Source organism: Leucopleurus acutus, assembly GCF_964270905.1.
Source record: "Leucopleurus acutus genome assembly, chromosome: 7".
Classification (NCBI taxonomy): domain Eukaryota; kingdom Metazoa; phylum Chordata; class Mammalia; order Artiodactyla; family Delphinidae; genus Leucopleurus; species Leucopleurus acutus.
This window is the reverse complement of record NC_139150.1, coordinates 13,097,301-13,115,923: the sequence shown is the minus strand read 5'-3', so window position 1 is coordinate 13,115,923 and position 18,623 is coordinate 13,097,301. Positions and strand designations below refer to the sequence as shown.

At 48.9% G+C, this 18,623-nt stretch overlaps 1 protein-coding gene across 1 annotated transcript; it reads left to right on the top strand.

The window, feature by feature from the left end:
• Nucleotides 1–992: 992 nt before the first annotated feature.
• On the top strand, nucleotides 993–1,409 carry LOC309963901 (large ribosomal subunit protein eL30-like). The gene has a single exon (XM_082842433.1). It carries the CDS (start codon nucleotides 1,035–1,037, stop codon nucleotides 1,380–1,382), a length of 348 nt encoding a protein of 115 aa, XP_082698559.1. The 5' UTR covers nucleotides 993–1,034; the 3' UTR covers nucleotides 1,383–1,409.
• Nucleotides 1,410–18,623: the final 17,214 nt, after the last annotated feature.

Genomic DNA, 18,623 nt, shown 5'->3' with positions numbered 1-18,623 from the left:
TTCTTTTTTTAACATCTTTATTGGAGTATAATTGCTTTACAATAGTGTGTTAGTTGCTGCTGTATAACAAAGTGAATCAGCTGTACGTATACATATATCCCCGACCTCTTGCGTCTCCCTCCCACCCTCCCTATCCCACCCCTCTAGGTGGTCACAAAGCACCGAGCTGATCTCCCTGTGCTATGCGACTGCTTCCCACTAGCTAGCTATTTTACATTTGGTAGTGTATATATGTCCATGCCACTCTCTCACTTCATCCCAGCTTACCCTTCCCCCTCCCCATGTCCTCAAGTCCATTCTCTATGTCTGTGTCTTTATTCGTGTCCTGCCCCTAGGTTCTTCAGAACCTTTTTTTTTTTTGATTCCATATATATCTGTTAGCATATAGTATTTATTTTTCTCTTTCTGACTTACTTCAATCTGTATGACAGTCTCTAGGTCCATCCATCTCACAACAAAAAACTCAATTTCATTTCTCTTTATGGTTGAGTAATATTCCATTGTATATATGTGCCACATCTTCTTTATCCATTCATCTGTCAATGGACACTTAGGTTGCTTCCATGTCCTGGCTATTGTAAATAGTGCTGCAATGAACATTGTGGTACATGACTCTTTTTGAATTATGGTTTTCTCAGGGTATACGCCCAGTAGTGGGATTGCTGGGTCATATGGTAGTTCTATTTTCAGTATTTTGAGGAACCTCCATACTGTTCTCCATAGTGACTGTATCAATTTACATTCCCACCAGCAGTGCAAGAGGGTTCCCTTTTCTCCACACCCTCTCCAGCATTTATTGTTTGTAGATTTTTTGATGATGGCCATTCTGACTGGTGTGAGGTGATACCTCATTGTAGTTTTGATTTGCATTTCTCTAATGATTAGTGATGTTGAGCATCCTTTCATGTGTTTGTTGGCAATCTGTGTATCTTCTTGGGAGAAATGTCTATCAAGATAAATATGGCCTTTTCTTGCTCTCCAGCCATCTTGGCGGCTGCAGTGGGCTGGGGGTGTCCCGCACCTAAGGCAGGAAGATGGTGGCCGCAAAGAAGATGAAAATGTCACTGGAGTCGATCAACTCTAGGCTCCAACTGGTTGTGAAAAGTGGAAAATACGTGCTGGGGTACAAGCGGACTCTGAAAATAATCCGGCACGGCAAAGCGAAACTGGTCATCCTTGCCAACAACTGCCCAGCCTTGAGGAAATCTGAAATAGAGTATTATGCCATGTTGGCCAAAACTGGTGTCCATCACTACAGTGGCAATAATATTGAATTGGGCACAGTGTGTGGAAAATACTACAGAGTATGGACACTTGCTATCATTGATCCAGGTGATTCTGATATCATTAGAAGCATGCCGGAACAGGCTGGTGTAAAGTAACTCATGCACAATTTTTCTTTAATAAAACTGGCCGGAGCTTGTTTTAAAAAAGAAAGATAAAGATGTTTTTCAAAGGGACATAATAAACTATGCATGTGTCTACTCATTTGAGCAGAAGGAATACAGTCAGAATAAACCAGAAGCTAATGGGCTTGGTTATCTGCAGCGGGGAGGTGTGAACAAGGCAGAAAGAAAGGGAAACGAAGACAGGGTGGAGAAGAGAAAGACCATTGGAATTTCTCTGACTTTTTGTGTAGCTCTGACTCATAGAGCTATGACAATATTTCACATACCCCAAAGCTGACTAAATAAATAGATGCAACCAGGATGCAGGGGGAACACCCAAAGTTATTCAAACAGTAACAGATGAACCCAACAGTATGACAAATGAATAACATCACCACATTGAAAGCAATAGGGAAGAAAACAACTAACTGAAGCAACTTTAGGAGACAATAGTTTTACTGGCTCTAGACATTTACATTCCCACCAACAGTGCACAAGGGTTCCCTTTTCTCTACACCCTCACCAACACTTCTATTTTGTTGTTTTTTTGATAATAGCCATTCTGACAGATGTGAGGTGACATCTCATTGTGGTTTTGATTTTCACTTCCCAATGATTAGTGATCTCGAGCAACTTCTCATGTGCCTGTTGCCTATCTGTATGTCTTTTTTTGGAAAAATGTTTTTTCAGATCCTCTACCCATTATTTTATTTTATTTTATTTTATTTTATTTAGTATTTATTTATTTGGCTGCATTGGGTCTTAGTTGCAGCACATGGGATCTTTCATTGCTATGCGCAGGCTTCTCTCTAGTTGTGGCACGTGGTCTCCAGGGCGCGTGGGCTCTGTAGGTTGCGGTACACGGGCTCTAGTTGAAGCGCTTGAGCTCAGTAGTTGCGACGCGCGGGCTTCGTTACCCCGTGGCACATGGGATCTTAGTTCCCGGACCAGGGATCGAACCCACATCCCCTGCATTGGGATGCAGATTCTTAACCACTGGACCCCCCAGGGAAGTCCCGGGTTGTTTGTTTTTTTTGATGTTGAGTTGTATGAGTTCTTTGTATATTTTAGATATTAAACCCTTATAAGATATATCATTTGCAAATATCTTCTCCCATTCAGTAGGCTGTGTTTTTGTTTTGTTGATAGTTTCCTTCAATGTACAAAAGCTTTTTAGTTTGATGTAGTATTTGTTCTTGTTCTGTGGAAGAATGCCTTTGGCATTTTGATAGGGATTGCATTGAATCTGTAGATTGCCTTCGGTAGTTTGGTCATTTAAACAATATTAATTCTTTCAATCCATGAGCACAATCTATCTTTCCATCTACTGTATTTGTGTCATCTTATAGTTTTCCAAGTACAAGTCCTTTATCTCCTTAGCTAGATTTATTCCTAGGTATTTTACTCTTTCTGATGCAATTATAAATGGGATTGTGTTCTTAATTTCTATTTCTGATAGTTTGTTATTAGTACATAGAAATGTAACAGATTTCTGTATATTAATTTTGTATCCTGCAACTTCATTGAATTCATTGTTGGTTCTAGTGGTCTTTTGGTGGCATCTTTAGGATTTTCTTTGTATAGTATCATGTCATCTGCAAATAGTGACAGTTTTATTTTTCTTTCCAATTTGAATTCCTTTTATTTCTCTTTCTTGTCTGATTGTGGTGGCTAGGACTTCCAACACTACATTGAATAAAAGTGGCAAAGAGTTTTTTCTCTTTGCATTTCAATTTGGGATGTTTCTATTGACATATTTTCAAGCTCACTGCCTCTTTCTTTGGCTATGTCTAGCCTACTAATGAACCTATCAAAAACATTCTTCTTTTTTGTTAGTGGTTTTGATTTCTAGCACTTCCTTGTGATTCTTAAGAGTTTCTACCTCTGCTTACGTGATCTGTCTGTCCTTGCATGTTGTCTACTTTTTCTATTAACATTCCCTTAACATATTAATCATAGTTGTTTTAAATTCTTTATCTGACAATTCCAAGCTCTGTATCCTATCTGAGTCTTATTCTGATGCTTGCTTTGTCTCATCATACTATGTTTTTTCTTGTCTTTTAGCAGGGCTTGTAATGTTTTGTTGAAAGCTGGCCATGAGGTGTCTGGTACTAGGAACTGAGGTAATCAGGCTTAGGGTGAGGTTTTATGTTAACCTGGCCAAGAGCTGGGCTGTTAATGTTTGCTGCAGCTATAGGTGCCACAGGCTTCAGTTTCTTCTAGTTCCAGGCTGTTTTTTCTCCTATTGTCTTTGGGTTTCCCTAAGAATTCTTTCTTAAATAACTTCTTTGTCTTGCAGCTCTATAAACTCTAGTTATTATACCTGTTGACGTGTGTTATGGAGTTGGGGAGGGGAAGCATGCTATAGTCTTAAGATTAAATCCCAGCTGTTTCATTTTTGTAGTGGTTCTGAGTGCCTGTGCTGTGACCTTCTTAACTCCCCACCCACATGTGATACAGAAATCTGCCCTTTACCCAGATCAGATAAGACTATGGTTAAGCAGTTTTCCTTGGGGGCATACCTTTGTTAGAGACAAAGATCTGGGTGTGTTTGGAAACGGTTACCCTTCCTCTGCCCCCTCCAGAAGCAAGAGGAGATTTCTGTCGTGCCTTCAGGGTGAGAACCCGGTAGGCTCCTGGAGATAAAACCCACACACATTTTATCTAGGAGTTTTAAACTCTCAACCCAGTCCACACTGAGCCTCCAGCAATCCAACAATTACTATCAGAAGCGTTTCTGCCCATCATGGCTCCAGAGGCTCCCCCAGGAGGCTAATCATGTTGTGGTTCTGTTTTTTTCTCTTTTTTCTCCAGTTTTTGGGGGTGGGATTTGCCCTGTGAACTCAATTCTCTGATGGATCTAAGATTTGCAGTTTCTCCAGCTTGGTCTTCCTGTAAGGATGGAAATGATGCCTCCTAAGGTCTTTTTTCTTTTCTTTTCTTTTCTTTTAAAAATATTTATTTATTTGGCTGCACTAGTCTTCGTTGCAGCATGCGGTCTTCTATCTTTTGTTAATTAATTAATTTTATTTATTTTTGGCTGCGTTGGGTCTTCGTTGCTGTGCGCAGGCTTTCTCTAGTTGCAGTGATGTGATTGTGGTGCGCAGGCCTCTCATTGCGATGGCTTCTCCTGCTGCAGAGCACGGACTGTAGGGCGCATGGGCTTCAGCAGTTGTGGCACGCAGGCCCAGTAGCTGTGGCTCGCGGGCTCTAGAGCACAGGCTCAGTAGTTGTGGCACACGGGCTTAGTTGCTCCGCTGCATATGGGATCCTCCCGGACCAGGGCTTGAACCTGTGTCCCCTGCATTGGCAGGCGGATTCCCAACCACTGCGCCACCAGGGAAGCCCCATGCGGTCTTCTTAGTTGTGGCATGCAGACTCTTAGTTGTGGCATGCAGACTCTTAGTTGTGGCACGCGGGATCTAGTTTCCTGACTACAGGGATTGAACCTGGGCCCCCTGCACTGGGAGCGCGGAGTCTTAGCCGCACTGGACCACCAGGGAAGTCCTCTCCTGAGGCCTCCCCACATTGGAGTTGGAACTGAACGTCTGTGTGTATATATGTAATTTTTACAAAACACTTCATACATGTCATCCTGAACAGTTTTGGTTATTGTTATTTGCAAACTGACAGACTTCTGCCCTTGAGGCACTCACAATTTGGAAGGGGGTGGCAGAGAGAGTCTGTCATTAATTTTGGAAAATTCTCAGCCATTCTTACTTCCAAAATCTCTTCTCCTTCAGGGATTTCCATTACACATGTGTTACACCTTTTGTAATTGTCCCACAGTTTTTGGATATTCTGTTCCCTTCTTTTTCCCATTCTTTTCTCTCTTTGCATGTTCAATTTGGGACACAAATAACGACATCAGTAAATAAATGATATAAATAGTGCGGAGAGCTGAGAAGTGCCCCAAGAATGTTTACAGGGGAAACTGCCCCATCGAGGCGGAGGCCGGGTCAGCATAGCCAGCACTGCAGCAACAACGGTTCAGCTGGGGTCTGAAGCGTGCTCGGGAAGAGAAGAGGGACAGAGAGGAAGGACAGAGGGGGACAAACGTGAGGAGGGAGGAGGCCCCGGCTTTTCCAGCTCTCCCTCCCCAATGCCTTGTCCTCTGTCCTTTACTACCTCCTTATTATTATTATTTTAATAAATTTATGTATTTATTTATTTTCATTTATTTATTTTTGGCTGCACTGGGTCTTCGTTGCTGCACGCGGGCTTTCTCTAGTTGCGGCGAGCAGGGGTTACTCTTCGTTGCGGTGCGCGGGCTTCTCATTGTGGTGTCTTCTCTTGTGGAGCACAGGCTCTAGGCACGCGGGCTTCAGTAGTTGCAGCACGCAGGCTCAGTAGCTGTGGTGCACGGGCTTAGTTGTTCCACGGCATGTGGGATCTTCCCGGACCAGGGCTCGAACCCGTGTCCCTGCATCGGCAGGCAGATTCTTAACCACTGCGCCACCAGGGAAGCCCTACTACCTCCTTATTTAGTCATCCTCACGTTCAGCTTGCTTCCTCAGCTGTCCTGCGCTCACCTGGGCTGCTGATTCACAGTGGAGATGCTGTCTCCTCCGTGTGGAGCCAGTGCGGGGGTGGAGAGTAGGGTCTGACTACCCTCTTCCTCTCTTCTCTGAATAAAGCCCCTCGAGACCAATTAGTGATGCCCAGTCAGTGATGCTGGGAGTAGAAAGCTGCCAGGAGAGCTCTGGTCCCCGGGGTTCTGCCACCACCAGCCTTGAGCAAGGCAGGTGAAGGTCAGAGCAGCACCCTGTTTGCTGCTGCGTGTTCTTGCGTGTGTTAAGCACTCTTCTTTGATAGCATATCTTGTGAGATAAGCATTTTTATCCCCACTTTACAGACAAGAAAATGAGGTGCGGGGAGGGTGTGTGTGTGTGTGTGTGCTCATTTGGCCCATCTCCAGGCAGCTAGAAAGATACAGGGCTGGGATTCAAACCCAATGTCCTAACTTTAAGTCTGAGCTCCCTCCCCTTTACCCCCGTCAGGGCTGGGCATGCCCAGCGTGAGAGGAGCCATGCTCTCTGTGGCCTCAGCTGCCAGCATCTGCCCCCAGATGCACAGGCAGATGCTGTGGGGATATCATGGCAGGCTCGTTGGAAACTTGGCTTGGAGCCTCCATTGTCTCAGCAGCCTGTAATCTGGCCCTGGGCAGGGGGCTACGGGTGGAGGCCACTTTTCATGGGAACTCAAGCAAGGAGACAGTGTGAACCATCAGACTGGGACCCAGGCCAAGAGACCAGAAAGAAAGCTGGGGTCTTGGCCAACACTCCAGGCCCACGGGAGCCTCCAGCTGGGCGGAGCCATGCGGGCTGGGCCAGATGTGGGCGGGGAAATCGGCAGAGCTGCTGGCGGCTCTTTGTCTGCAGGGCAGAGAAAAAAAGAGCAAACCGATGGGATAAACCAGCTGACAAAGTGCTGCCATCCAGGGAAACAGGGGCCTCTGGCCACCCAGGGAAGGAACCCAGTCCATCAGGAGGGAGCACAGAGGCCTCTTGGGGGAGGGGACCCCAGTGATGAGCAGAGGTTGGTCAGGACAAGAAGGGAACATGGCCTTTCTGGTTGGGGGAGCAGCAGGTAAGAAGAGCCTCTTGATGAGGAAATGTCTGACCCAGCTGGGCAGTTCAAGGTCAAACAGCTCAGTCTGTCCTGAATGTCAGATGTGAAATACAGCGTAGCAAGAAATGAGGTTGAGGTTGGGGTGTGGAAAGGGTACAGAAGCCAGGTGTTACATGGGATATACGTACACTTGAAAAAAAAAAAAAAAAGATTGTTTATCTGAAATTCAAATGTAACTGGACATCCTGTATTTTTATACGCTGAATCTGGCAACTCCAGCCTTGGGGGCTGTTTGAACTTAATACCTAAGTCGTGGGGAGCCATTAGAGACTTTTCAGAAGGGGGATATGTGGTGAAATTTGCATTTTAACAGGAGATGGTGGCATGCAGGGGGCAGGGAGATCAGTTAAGAGAAGCTTTCGGGATGAAGAGTGGGTGGGCAGAGAGCGGTTTATTAAAGAGGTAGAGTCAGTGGGCCTTGGTGAGCAATCGATGTGCAAATTGAGAAAACGGGAGAGTCAAGGACGACACCTTTAGTTCTGGGCAGCTAAACAGCTGATGGTGGCCTTTCCTAGGAAGTGAGGCATGTTTGGGAGGAGGGAGAAGCCAAGGCCAGCTTTCGACATGAGGACATCCGAGAAGAGAGGTCCAGGAGACGGCTGGCGATGGAGTCCAGGTGAGAGGCCAGGGCTGGAAGTCAGCACTCGGAAGAGGGCGGCTTTTGGAGCAAAACCACTGGGACCGTGGGAATGGAAGAGGTGCTCGGGGAAAGCCTATGGGGTGAGAAGGAAAGGAGGCTGAGAAGGGAACCCTGAGACATAATAATTGTTTAGAGGAAGCAGAAGGAAGAGAAGCCAGCAAAGTAGATCTGCACAGAGGTTTGGAGAAACACAGGAAGGGTCTTCGTGACACCGTGTCCCCCCTCCCCCGCCCCCCCGCCGGAAGCTAAGGCAGGACAGAGATGAAAGAGAACAAATCTGAAAGTACCAAACATTACCAAGACATCAAGTCACGTGAGAACAGAAAGTGGTCCTATGGGTCTGCTCCTAGAGACCTGATGAGGGGTGTTTCAGGGGAGGGCTGGGGGCAGAAGCCAGGTGGGAAGGGATGAGGAGGGAGTGGGAGGTAGGACTTTGACTGAGAGCCACTTGGACATGGTATTGAGCCAAGCATCTGTCCCCTGTCCCTCCTCAGGCCCCACCAAACTGACAGTGAAGGGGAAAAGCAGGTATATACCAGCCCACGATGACAAAGAAGCTGGGAGAGGAGGCATGAGAAGAAAAGAAGATTTCAACAAACCTTTGGAAGATGGGATGCTAACAGAGAAGTAGCATGTAAATTCGTGGCTACAACCTGACGTGCCCGCAGAGGAGAGGAGGGGGAACCAGCCAGTTGGTCCTGAACATCCCAGAGCCCCGGGTCATGGAGGGACCAGGTCTGGTGGGAAGCTTGGACACAGAACAGGTGTTCCTCAGGTCTTATAGGTATAGATGACTTCACCCACAGGCATAAGAATATTAGTTTCTTCGTGGAGGAACTGCAAAGGCTTGCAGATATCAGGCACAGCAGAGAATAAGACTGTGACAGGGATTAAGGGATACGCATCCCGAGTGATGGGACTTCTAGCCCTCTTCCCCTGTCCTGCTCCTAGAATGCCAACGGCCGGAAGTATTTCTTCATGCCCTACCCCCAAGCAAGCAACCGAAGGAATTTTCTCTGGAGCTATGAAGTCCCAAATGATGGACCTCTGCTGCTGCTGATGAGGCCAGGACACCAGTAGGAGAAGGTTGATGCAACAGTCCGGGTAACAAGCGATGGGACCTGGGCCGGGGTATCCTCAGCGGGAAGAGGCGGGATGGATTCTGGAGGTATTTAAGAGGCAAACTTTGGGAGGGGAGGAGGTGCTGGGCTGACTTCTCGTGAGAGGGACTCGTGGGAATGGAGGGGCCATTTCCCAACACAGGAAGCATCTTCAGCAAGAAGGATCCTCAGGGGACAGCCCAAGGAAGGGAACTTCCGTGACAGGGGGCGTGTTGCAAGTTCTGCGGCAGAGAGGAGAACAGAGGAGGAAGCTAAGCTGCCACGAACTGAACTTGGTTGAGAAGCCTGACTCCCTGAGGCTGGCTGAGAGAGGCATCCTTCATCCTGGAGAGTGGGGAGTCAGAGTCAGCACTGTGGGTGTGGCAGTGGGCAACAGAAACCAAAGACTGATGCCCGCCCAGGGTCAGCTGGGAGGACGGGGACTGTGCTGGAATCAGGTGGCCTCTTCTGTTGAAAATGACACAAAACCCAGACTACCTTAAACAAAAAAATGGCTTCCATCATGGATCGATCTGGCTTCAGGCATAAATGGATTCAGGACTCAAACGATGTCGCTGGCCCCTGCCTGCCTCACCTGGGTTGGCTCCGTTCTCCAGCTCCCTGGGCGTGACCCCCAGCAGCTCCCATCACCTCAACAACAAGTCCAATGGAAGGCACAGTGCTCTTCCTCTATATCTCAAATCAAAGCCCTGGGATTGAGATCTGTTGGTCCCGATGAGCCTGACATAGGGTCAATCCCTGAACTGATCGACATGGCGGGAATCATGGAAAGCACTGTTGGGCTTAGACTAGGTGATGGGTTTCACCCCCAAGACGGGAGATGGAGTTTGCTACTGTGAAACACGTGGGTAGGGGCACAAGGTCCCCCAAAGCCAAATCAGGATACTATTGCCCCAAGCAAAGAGAGGATGCTGCACAGCAAAAGGAACTGATGTCTAGATCTGTCACCGGGTCCTGATGCTGGGCACCTCTGGACTCTGGGGACCCCTGATTTTAGACCCTCATTACATGTTGGTGGGCTGGCTGGCTGGCTGGAGAGATGGATGGATGAACAAGCCATCCTTCCAGCTTGCTGGGAGAATAAATTATTTCCTCCTCTGTGTCTCCCTCTTTATTTACCTTTACCACTCGCCTCACACAAAATCCTATCTTTGTTTCATTCATTGCAGTATCCCTAGTACCCAGCACAGGCCCTGGTACCCAGTAAGGGCTCAAAGAACATTTGAATGAATGAATGAATGAACTACAGGCAGAGCTCCCCCTTTGGCCACTTATCCTCTGAACCTCAGTTTCCCCATCTGCGGCCAGCGGGTGCTGCTCTGACCATGACAGAGTAGCCACGCCAGGCAGCCACATCATGTACAGTGGCTCGATGAACAGAACACCGAATGTGGACATCACCCATCCCAGCAGAAGCAGCCTCTCACGCTGATCACCAGCTTTGCATGACAATCCTAGCCCTGGCATGGAAGCAGTTAACTGCCCTCCTAAAAGGCAGGAAAACTTCAGCTGCACCCCTCCCCCTCCCCTGCATTCCTGCCCTCCCCTGCTGGCCAGATGCAGAATCTAATTTTGCAGAGGCCAGAGGACTAATCCATTTAGCAGAAGTCATGGGGAAGGGAAGTGAGGAGTTAGTGACTGCCCCCAGGGTTAGTGATGGGAAATTAAGGTTTGGAATACGTTCAACTCTCGGCTGGAAAACTACTGGGAGATGAATCTTAGCCCTACATAAAGAAGGGTGTTGTCATAGCCAGAGCTGAACAGAGCAAGAAGGGGCACGCTCCTCAGAGGTGATGAGTCCCCCATCACTGGAAGCATTCAAGCAGACATAAGGCACCTAGGTAGAGGGGATGTTGTAAAGGGATTAAATAAGTGCTCCTTCCAGCTCCAGAGTCTTAGAATCCAATTCAGCACACAACGAGAGGGCATCATGGCTGCTGGTCACTGTCTAAGGGACTCTACCCTTGCTGACTCCCTTAATCCTCCCAACAACCCAGGGAGGAGGTTATCCATAGCCCTATTTTTGTGAATAAGGAAACCAAGGCTCGGTGGGACCAAGTTGCTTGCCCCAGGTGACTTCACAAAAGGTAGCGATAGTGATGGGCAGCATTGGCTAGAACCAGATGTCAGGCTGAGCACCTTACATGCATTAATTCATTGGATTCTCGTAACTATTCTATGAGGTAGGTATTACCCTGCCCATTTTACAGATGAGGAAACTGAGGCTTGGAGAGGATAGGTGATTTGCTCAAGGTTAGAAAGTCTGTAAGCAGCAGTGTTTAGATGCCAGGTCTGAGGTCTGCCTGACATCAAAGTCCAGGCTCTTAACCAGAGCAGGAGCTGCCAACACAGATTTTCAGGCTCTGTCTGTTGTTCTTTCCACTGAAGATCGCTGCTGGGGCAGCGCAGGTTCCTGACAAAGTGCCCTTCCCACTGGCTTCCCCTTCTGGGAGAAGAAGAGCCAGAGGACAAGGGGAAGTGGGAGAAGCTGCATCCATTCCTACCATCTCTTTCCACCCCCGGAATCTCATCACAGAAAGAGCAGCTACAACAGAAGGATCGGCCCTGTCCGACAGAGGTCTGTCCTGCAGAGAGAGGGGCTCGTGACATGGTGGGAGAAATGCAGTGGAGAGAGCATAGTCCTAGGTTGGGCCCCAGACCCTGGTCCGTGAAGGAGCAAAGCCATCCACTCCTCTAGGACAATAGGGGGAAGGAAGGTCCCAACATTTCCTGAGCACCTACTACGTACCAAGCACTGAGCACATCCAATCTAGTCTCTCCCCTACTCCTGACATTGACCTAGAATACTGACCTGACATTAATTAGCCCAGGATGCCTGAGGATCATCCTAGCCTGGAGCTAATTAATGCATTAGATGTGGAAATTCCCTGGCGGTCCAGTGGTTAGGACGTCATGCGTCCACTGCAGGAGGCATGGGTTCGATCCCCGCTTGGGGAACTAAGATCCTGAAAGCCGTGCGGCACAGACAAACAAAAAAGAGATAATGCAGTAGATGCTGTTGTTTCTGAGCTGCCTTCTACCCCAGCGCCTTCTCTCTACAGTCCCCAAGGTCTCCATCTGCGGCCACTGCCCACTTAATACCTGAGGATGCCCTCCCCAGCCCTGGTATGACGTTTGGGAGCACCTTACTGCCACCTGCTGGCTGATGCTGGAAGAACAAAGGGACAGGTTCAGGAGTCCCGCGGTCTGGTTGTAGGCGGGCTGGCTGGTTGATTTGCTCCCTGCCTTGCTGCAGAAAGGACTTCGGGGAGCTTCCAAGGGTGCATAATATACAACCAGAGCAGAAAATTAGAGTGTGGAAAAAGAAGAAAGAAACACAAGGATGGGAACACAAAAGAGGCAGAAATGAAGCTAAAATACTGACCATAAAGATTCACTGTTGCGGAATAACACCAGAGACTCAGGAAATTTTGTAGATGGCTTTTATCATCTACTCAAGGCACAAAGAAATGAGGGGAGCATCTTGTAGCCACGGCTGAGCGATCAATCATTTAGTTCTCACCCCATCAGCTTTACAGGTTCTTTATACATGGGTACAGTCCACGATTTCATGCACGAAACACACACACTGGTTGCATCTTTCCAGAAATCATGTTGGAATGCACAGGGCAGGGGGAGACCCTTATAATGTGGATTTGAGAAGTATTCAAGGTATATATTTTGAAAACAAGGAGAGTCACTGTAAACAGAGTAATTTATTCACATGAAAAAAGATTCAGATATACATTTTGAAAAGACAGTATTCTTTCAAAAAAAAAACAAAAGGAGTGTAACTGAGAAGGTGTAAACATTAAGGGTATTTCTGTTAGGTGAGCTTTAACTTTTGGGATCCGAGGCACGGGCTTCTTTTGATGTGAGGGGCTGGGTTCCCTCATCACTATAGACTTGCTATGGAGGTCACAAAAAGGGAACTGTAGCCACTTGCACAATCCCCGGTCTGGGAATGAAGACGAACCAGTCTCTCAGGAGGAGAATGACTCTGGCACTATGATAGGAATAAGTTGCTCCCAGGCTGGGTGAGGGGTACCACGGGAAGAAGACAGAGCGAAGATGAGTGATGTCGTTGGTGGTGGCTTCCCCCATGAGCCACTTCACGGGGCATCACGCCGGATCTGAAGACAGGACAGATCTTCCGCTGGCGCCGAGACCACACTGACCTGCCCTGGCCCCTGGAGAGGTTTCGACTGTCAGGCAAGTTAGTTCCCCTCAGTAGGCTTTGATTACAGGCAGGCTGTGAGTACTTTGAGCTTGGGCTCCCTGTGGAAGCCTTGTTCCTGGTCTCTCCTCCAGAAGATTAAATCTCCCTGCTAAGCCCTTCAGCTTGTGAGAAAAACCGAGTCCCGCTCCCCTGCCTTGCAGCATCCCTGGCTCCAGGGCTCCTCCCTGGAGTGGATGCCTCTGGGGACCCTGCCTAGGTAGCCTTGCCCCCTGGATGCTGGGCCAGGCTCCACCGAGGGTCCCAGCCCTATAACCACTGAGTCACGTTCTTGGGTCCCGGGTCCCTTCCAGGCTGTGCGGAGGCCCCCTCTGTTTCCCTCTGGCTGAATTGGTTGAAACAAACAGATATTTCCTCAGACCAGCTCACAGAAAGGGAGGTTTATGATGCAAACACAGGAGGTGTGGCCAGGGAGTTGAGAATTTCTTGACACCCCAAGATCAACCAGATCAGGGCTCTTTGAGATGCAAATGACAAAAACCCCAAGCCAAAAAAAAAAAAAAAAAAAAAAGGAAGAGGAGGAGATAATTGGTTCAGAACTGACATCAGGTACATCTGGATCCAGAGCCTCAAACACTGGCACTAAAACTCAGTCTTGTACCCCCATCTGCTTCCCTCCCGTCTGGCTCCGGTCTCAGGAAGGCGCCCCCTGACGGAATAAGGTGGTTGCAGCATGCCTGGCTCAAAGCCACCCTCTGGAATCCCAGGGAACAGAAAGTTTCTCTCTTCCCATCAGCTCTAACCATAGTTCTGAACAGCTTCACGTCTCACTGGGCCAGTGTAAGTCACATGACCATCTCTGAACCAATCACCATGGCCAGTAGGAAAGGATTATACTGATTGGCTAGGTCTGGGCCTCCTGCCTACTTCTAACCAATCCAATCACTTCGACTGAAATTTTAGGAGCTCCTTAAGGAAAATGGGGGAGATGGGGTTGTCTAATGGCCAAAAAAGAGAATGCTGGGCGAAGACAGACATGTTCCATACAGGAAGCACAGTATCAGTGGCCTTCCAGGAGCTAGAGCCAGGGAGCTGGTGAGGGCTGAGGCAGGCCCTGCAGAGCTGTGGGCATCTTCCCTCCCCTTTCTGTGGCAGCCCCTCCGTCGATGATCTGGAGACCCAGGCCAACCCAGAGCTGGGCCACGTGGGCTCAGGGAGTCATTCAGGGTGGGTTTGAATCCTGGCTCTCTGCTTCTTAGCTGAGAGACATGGGACACTTTACTTCATCTGTCTGAATCTCAGTGTCCTGCCCTAGGAACCTGGGCCAATAGCAGGGCCAGCCTTTTGGGTGGCGCTGCCAGAGCTAAGGCACTAAGAATACTCAGCACAAGCTGCTGTGGAAAACCGGCTGGCGGCCCCTTAAAAAGGCAAATATAGAATCACCATATGACCCAGCAGTTACAGCCCTAGGGATATACCCCCAGCAATTGAAATCAGGGAGAGATATTTGTACACCAACGTTCATAGCAGCATCATTCACAATAATCAAAAGGCGAAAACAACCCAAGTCCAACAAAAAATGGATGGACAAAACGTGGTCTATCCAGACAATGGAATAGTATTCAGCCTCAATTAAAAAGGGCTGGAATTCTGACATATGACAACATGGATGAACCTTGGAAAAACTATGCTAAGTGAAATAGGCCAGACACAAAAGGACAAATATTGTATGATTCCACTTAAGTGAGGTACCTAGAATAGGCAATAGAGACAGAAAGTAGAAGAGAGGTCATCAGGGGTCGGGGGCAGAAGAAATGAGGAGTTACTGTTGAATGGGAATAGAGTTTCTGCTTGGAATGATGAAAAAATTCTGGAAGTGGATAGTGGTTATAGTTGCACAACCCTGTGAATGTACTTAATGGCCCTGAATTTACACTTAAAAATGATTCAAATGGCAAATTAAAAATCAATTTTTAGAAAAGTTTTTTAAAAATCTTAAAAAGAAAAAATTCTTAGCACAGAACCTGATACACAGTAGACGCTCAAGAAGCAGTAGCTGTGATCAACATTCATAGCATTGTTCACGTTTCTTTAGCATCTGCTCCCACTGCAGTGTCTGTTTCCTGGGATGCAGAACTTTCGGTGCCCGAATCAGGAAAGTTCTTGGCAGCCAGAAGGGTTGGTCACCTTACCTTCTAACTCTCTCTTCCCTCTGTTGGTCAGTTCCAGAACTCAGGGGGACAGTCGGTTTGGTCCAAGCTCATCTTTTCAAACCAGGTCACTAACAAACCCGCAGAGGATTTCCTTGGAGCCGGGGCTCACCCTTGATCACCTGGGGGGACCTCCCTTTGATGGCACCGTAGGTGAGGCAGACGTCAGAATGGTTCCCAGTTAAGACCCACCTGGGGAGGTTGACAGCCCCTGACCTGTGCCAACCTGACCATCAGACAGCCAGTCTTGGAAGTTGGCATTGTTGAAAGCAGACCCCAGCCCAGGGCACCCTTTCTTAACCCAAGACCACGTTTCAGCCTGGTCACCGGTCTTTGCCCCCCACACTCCCTCATCCTGATACAACAGCCTTGCCCAGGAAGGACCCAGAGACCCTACCACCCTGTGCTCAGGGGTGGCAGCTGCTGTGGTGTGACTGGGTTCCTTCCCTTGGCCTCCCAGCTGCTCCGCGTCAGTTTCAACAGCGACCCTGGGGCCTTCTGGGTGTGTGCTGAGTGCTTAACACCATCTCCTGTAAACCTCACAACAGTCCTGGAAGGATGTTCCCAGGTGAAGAAACTGAAGCCCAGAGCTGCAAAGTCACTTGCTCAGGTTCATCCAGCTGGTCTGAAGCTGATCTGTCTGACTGCAGAGCATGTGTCTTTCCTGGCTTCCTGTCCCCCCCAAAGTCACTCCCCCTCCAGAATTCAACCTTTCAGATTCCAGGCATCAGGAACAGGGCCTGGACCGCCTCTCCACCACAGCCCCTGCCCTGACCAGTGGGAATGGATATTTCTTTTTTGTTTGTTTGTTTTTATTTTTATTTTACTTTTTTAAAAATTATTTTATATTGGAGTGTAGTTGGTTAACAGTGTTGTGTTAGTTTCAGGTACACAGCAATGTGATTCAGTTATACATATCCACGTATCTCTTCTTTTTCAAATTCTTTTCCCATTTACGTTCTTACACAATGTTGAGCAGAGTTCCCTGTGCTATACAGTGGGTCCTTGCTGGTTATCTATTTTAAATATAGTATGTATATGTCAATCCCAAACTCCCAGTTTATCCCTTCCCCCTCCCTTTCCCCTTTGGTAACCATAAGTTTGTTTTCCAAGTGTGCGAGCCTGTTTCTGTTTTGTAAATAAGTTCATTTGTATCATTCTTTAAAGATTCCGCATATAAGTGAAATCATATGTCATTGTCTTTCTCTCTCTGACTTACTTCACTTAGTATGATAATCTCCAGGTCCATCTGGGAGTGGATATTTCTATAGCCTCCTTTTACTGGGCCTCCATCTCCCCCTGGGAAGGGAGGGGTAGCCTGGGTGGTCTCTAAGAGCCTCCTTGCAGGGGTGGGAGGGTGAGAGGGGCGAGGTGCAGGGCTTAGCTGGGCCCTGGGCAGGGAGAAAGGGAGGGGCTATATCAGGCAGGCTCTCCTGCCACCTTGGTCCCCTAACTCTGTTCTAAGAGCTTTCCCAACATCATTCCTTGGAATCTTCACAACGGCCCATGAGGTGGGCACCGTTATTTACTCTCCCCATTTTGCAGATGAGAAAACGGAGGCTCAGAGAATATGATCAGATCGCCCCAGACTGCACACCTAGGATGTGCCGAAGCCAGCGTGAACTCAGCCTTCTCCAAAGCAAGTGTCTTAGCCCAGCCCTGCCCTCACACTCTTAGCCTCTGCCTCACGCTGCCCCCTCTTTGTGTCCCCCGCCCTCCAACCCCCCAACTCTAATCCTTAATGTTAAACCCAGAGACAAATGTCCAGGTCACTCAGGCCAGCCCATTCCTTTCTCTTTCCACCAGGGGGAGTATGAGCTCCTTGCAAAGACCTCGAGGTGAAAATGGAAGGGTCTAACATCTGAGGCCAAGTCAACCAGAAAGGTGGTGCATGCCAGGAGGGGTGGGATGAAGGTGGGGCGGGGGTAGGAGCATGGCACTTGGGAGAAGGTCACCGGGCTTGAAGTCCCAACCCTGCCACTGCCTTGCAAGGCCCTCCCCTCTGCCAGCTGTTTCCCTGTCTATAAAATGGGAGGTGGAGTCCACAGAGCATGCTTCTCACCCTGTGATGTGCATGTGAATCACCTGGGCATCTTTTTTTTATATATACATAAATTTATTTATTTATTTATTTTTGGCTGCGTTGGGTCTTCGTTGCTGTGCACAGGCTTTCTCTAGTTGCGGCAAGCGGGGGCTACTCTTCGTTGCGGTGCGTGGGCTTCTCTTGTTGTGGAGCACGGGCTCTAGGCGCCCAGGCTTCAATAGTTGCGGCACATGGGCTCAGTAGTTGTGTCTCGCGGGCTCTAGAGCACAGGCTCAGTAGTTGTGGCGCACGGGCTTAGTTGCGCTGTGACATGTGGGATCTTCCCGGGCCAGGGCTTGAACCCGTGTCTCTTGCATTGGCAGGCGGATTCTTAACCACTGCTCCACCAGGGAAGCCCGTGGGCATCTTTTTACAAGGCAGATTCTGACTCAGTGGGTCTGGCGTGGGGCCTGGGAAGCTGCATGTCTAACAAACTCCCCCGGTCGGTGGTGCCCACGCTGCCGGTTCTTGGATGTACGTCTGAGAGACCTGCCAGCTCTGACAGCAGTTTGGTTTTGCGAGATGAGCAAGGAAGACTTGGCAGGGTTCCAAACCCTTCCGCAGAAGTGGCTGTTCTGTCCCTCATTCTTTTCATTCAACAAGCATTTTCTGGGCCTCTCTGTGTGCCAGGTCCCTGTCTGTGCTGGGGATGCGGAGATGGACAAGACCCAGTCCTGCACTTGAGGAACTCATGGACGCAAGACCCAGAGATTACAGCCCAGCAGGACCAGTGCAGGGGGAGAGGGAAGCCAGCGTGGGGCATTGTGGGACCAGAGGGGTCCCTGAGCAGACATGGGGGGCTGTTCAGGGAAGGCTTCCCAGGGGAGAAGACTCCTTTACCTACTCTTAATGAATCAGCAAGAGAGCGCCAGGCAAAAGTGAAGGTGGGGAAGGGAAAGGGTGTTCAGGCAGAGGAACTGGCAGTGTGCAAAAGCCTGGAGAAGAGAGAGGCAGGCTTATTCACACACACACACACACACCCTTTGGAGGTGTAGATGTGGCTAAGAAACTGCATTCTAAAGAGATGAGAATCCTTATTCAGGGAACCTCCACGAGCTCCAACTGGAGTGGGTTGTTGTGAGATGGTTTCCATGGTAACTCTTTGCTTTCATCCCCCAAAGACGCAACAAGGATTGCTTCCAAGTCTCCTTCACATCCATGACAAAGGCTCCCCCAGCTGCCAGTCTCCAGTGTCCACTCTGCATCCCTTCCCCCACTCCTGGCTCTGAGCCCCCAGGTCCGGGAGAAGCAACCCCAGGGAGTGTCCTGTCGCACACAGGGCCCCCACCTACCCCCACCCTTGTCCGCTCCAGTGCCTGCGTGCTATTCCCCCTTGGCCCAGTGCCACCCCAGCAACTTTGGGGGGCAGTCCT

Coding starts and splice junctions, on each gene's coding strand:
- LOC309963901 (XM_082842433.1), top strand. CDS start 1,035: ATGGTGGCCGCAAAGAAGATGAAAATGTCACTGGAGTCGATCAACTCT.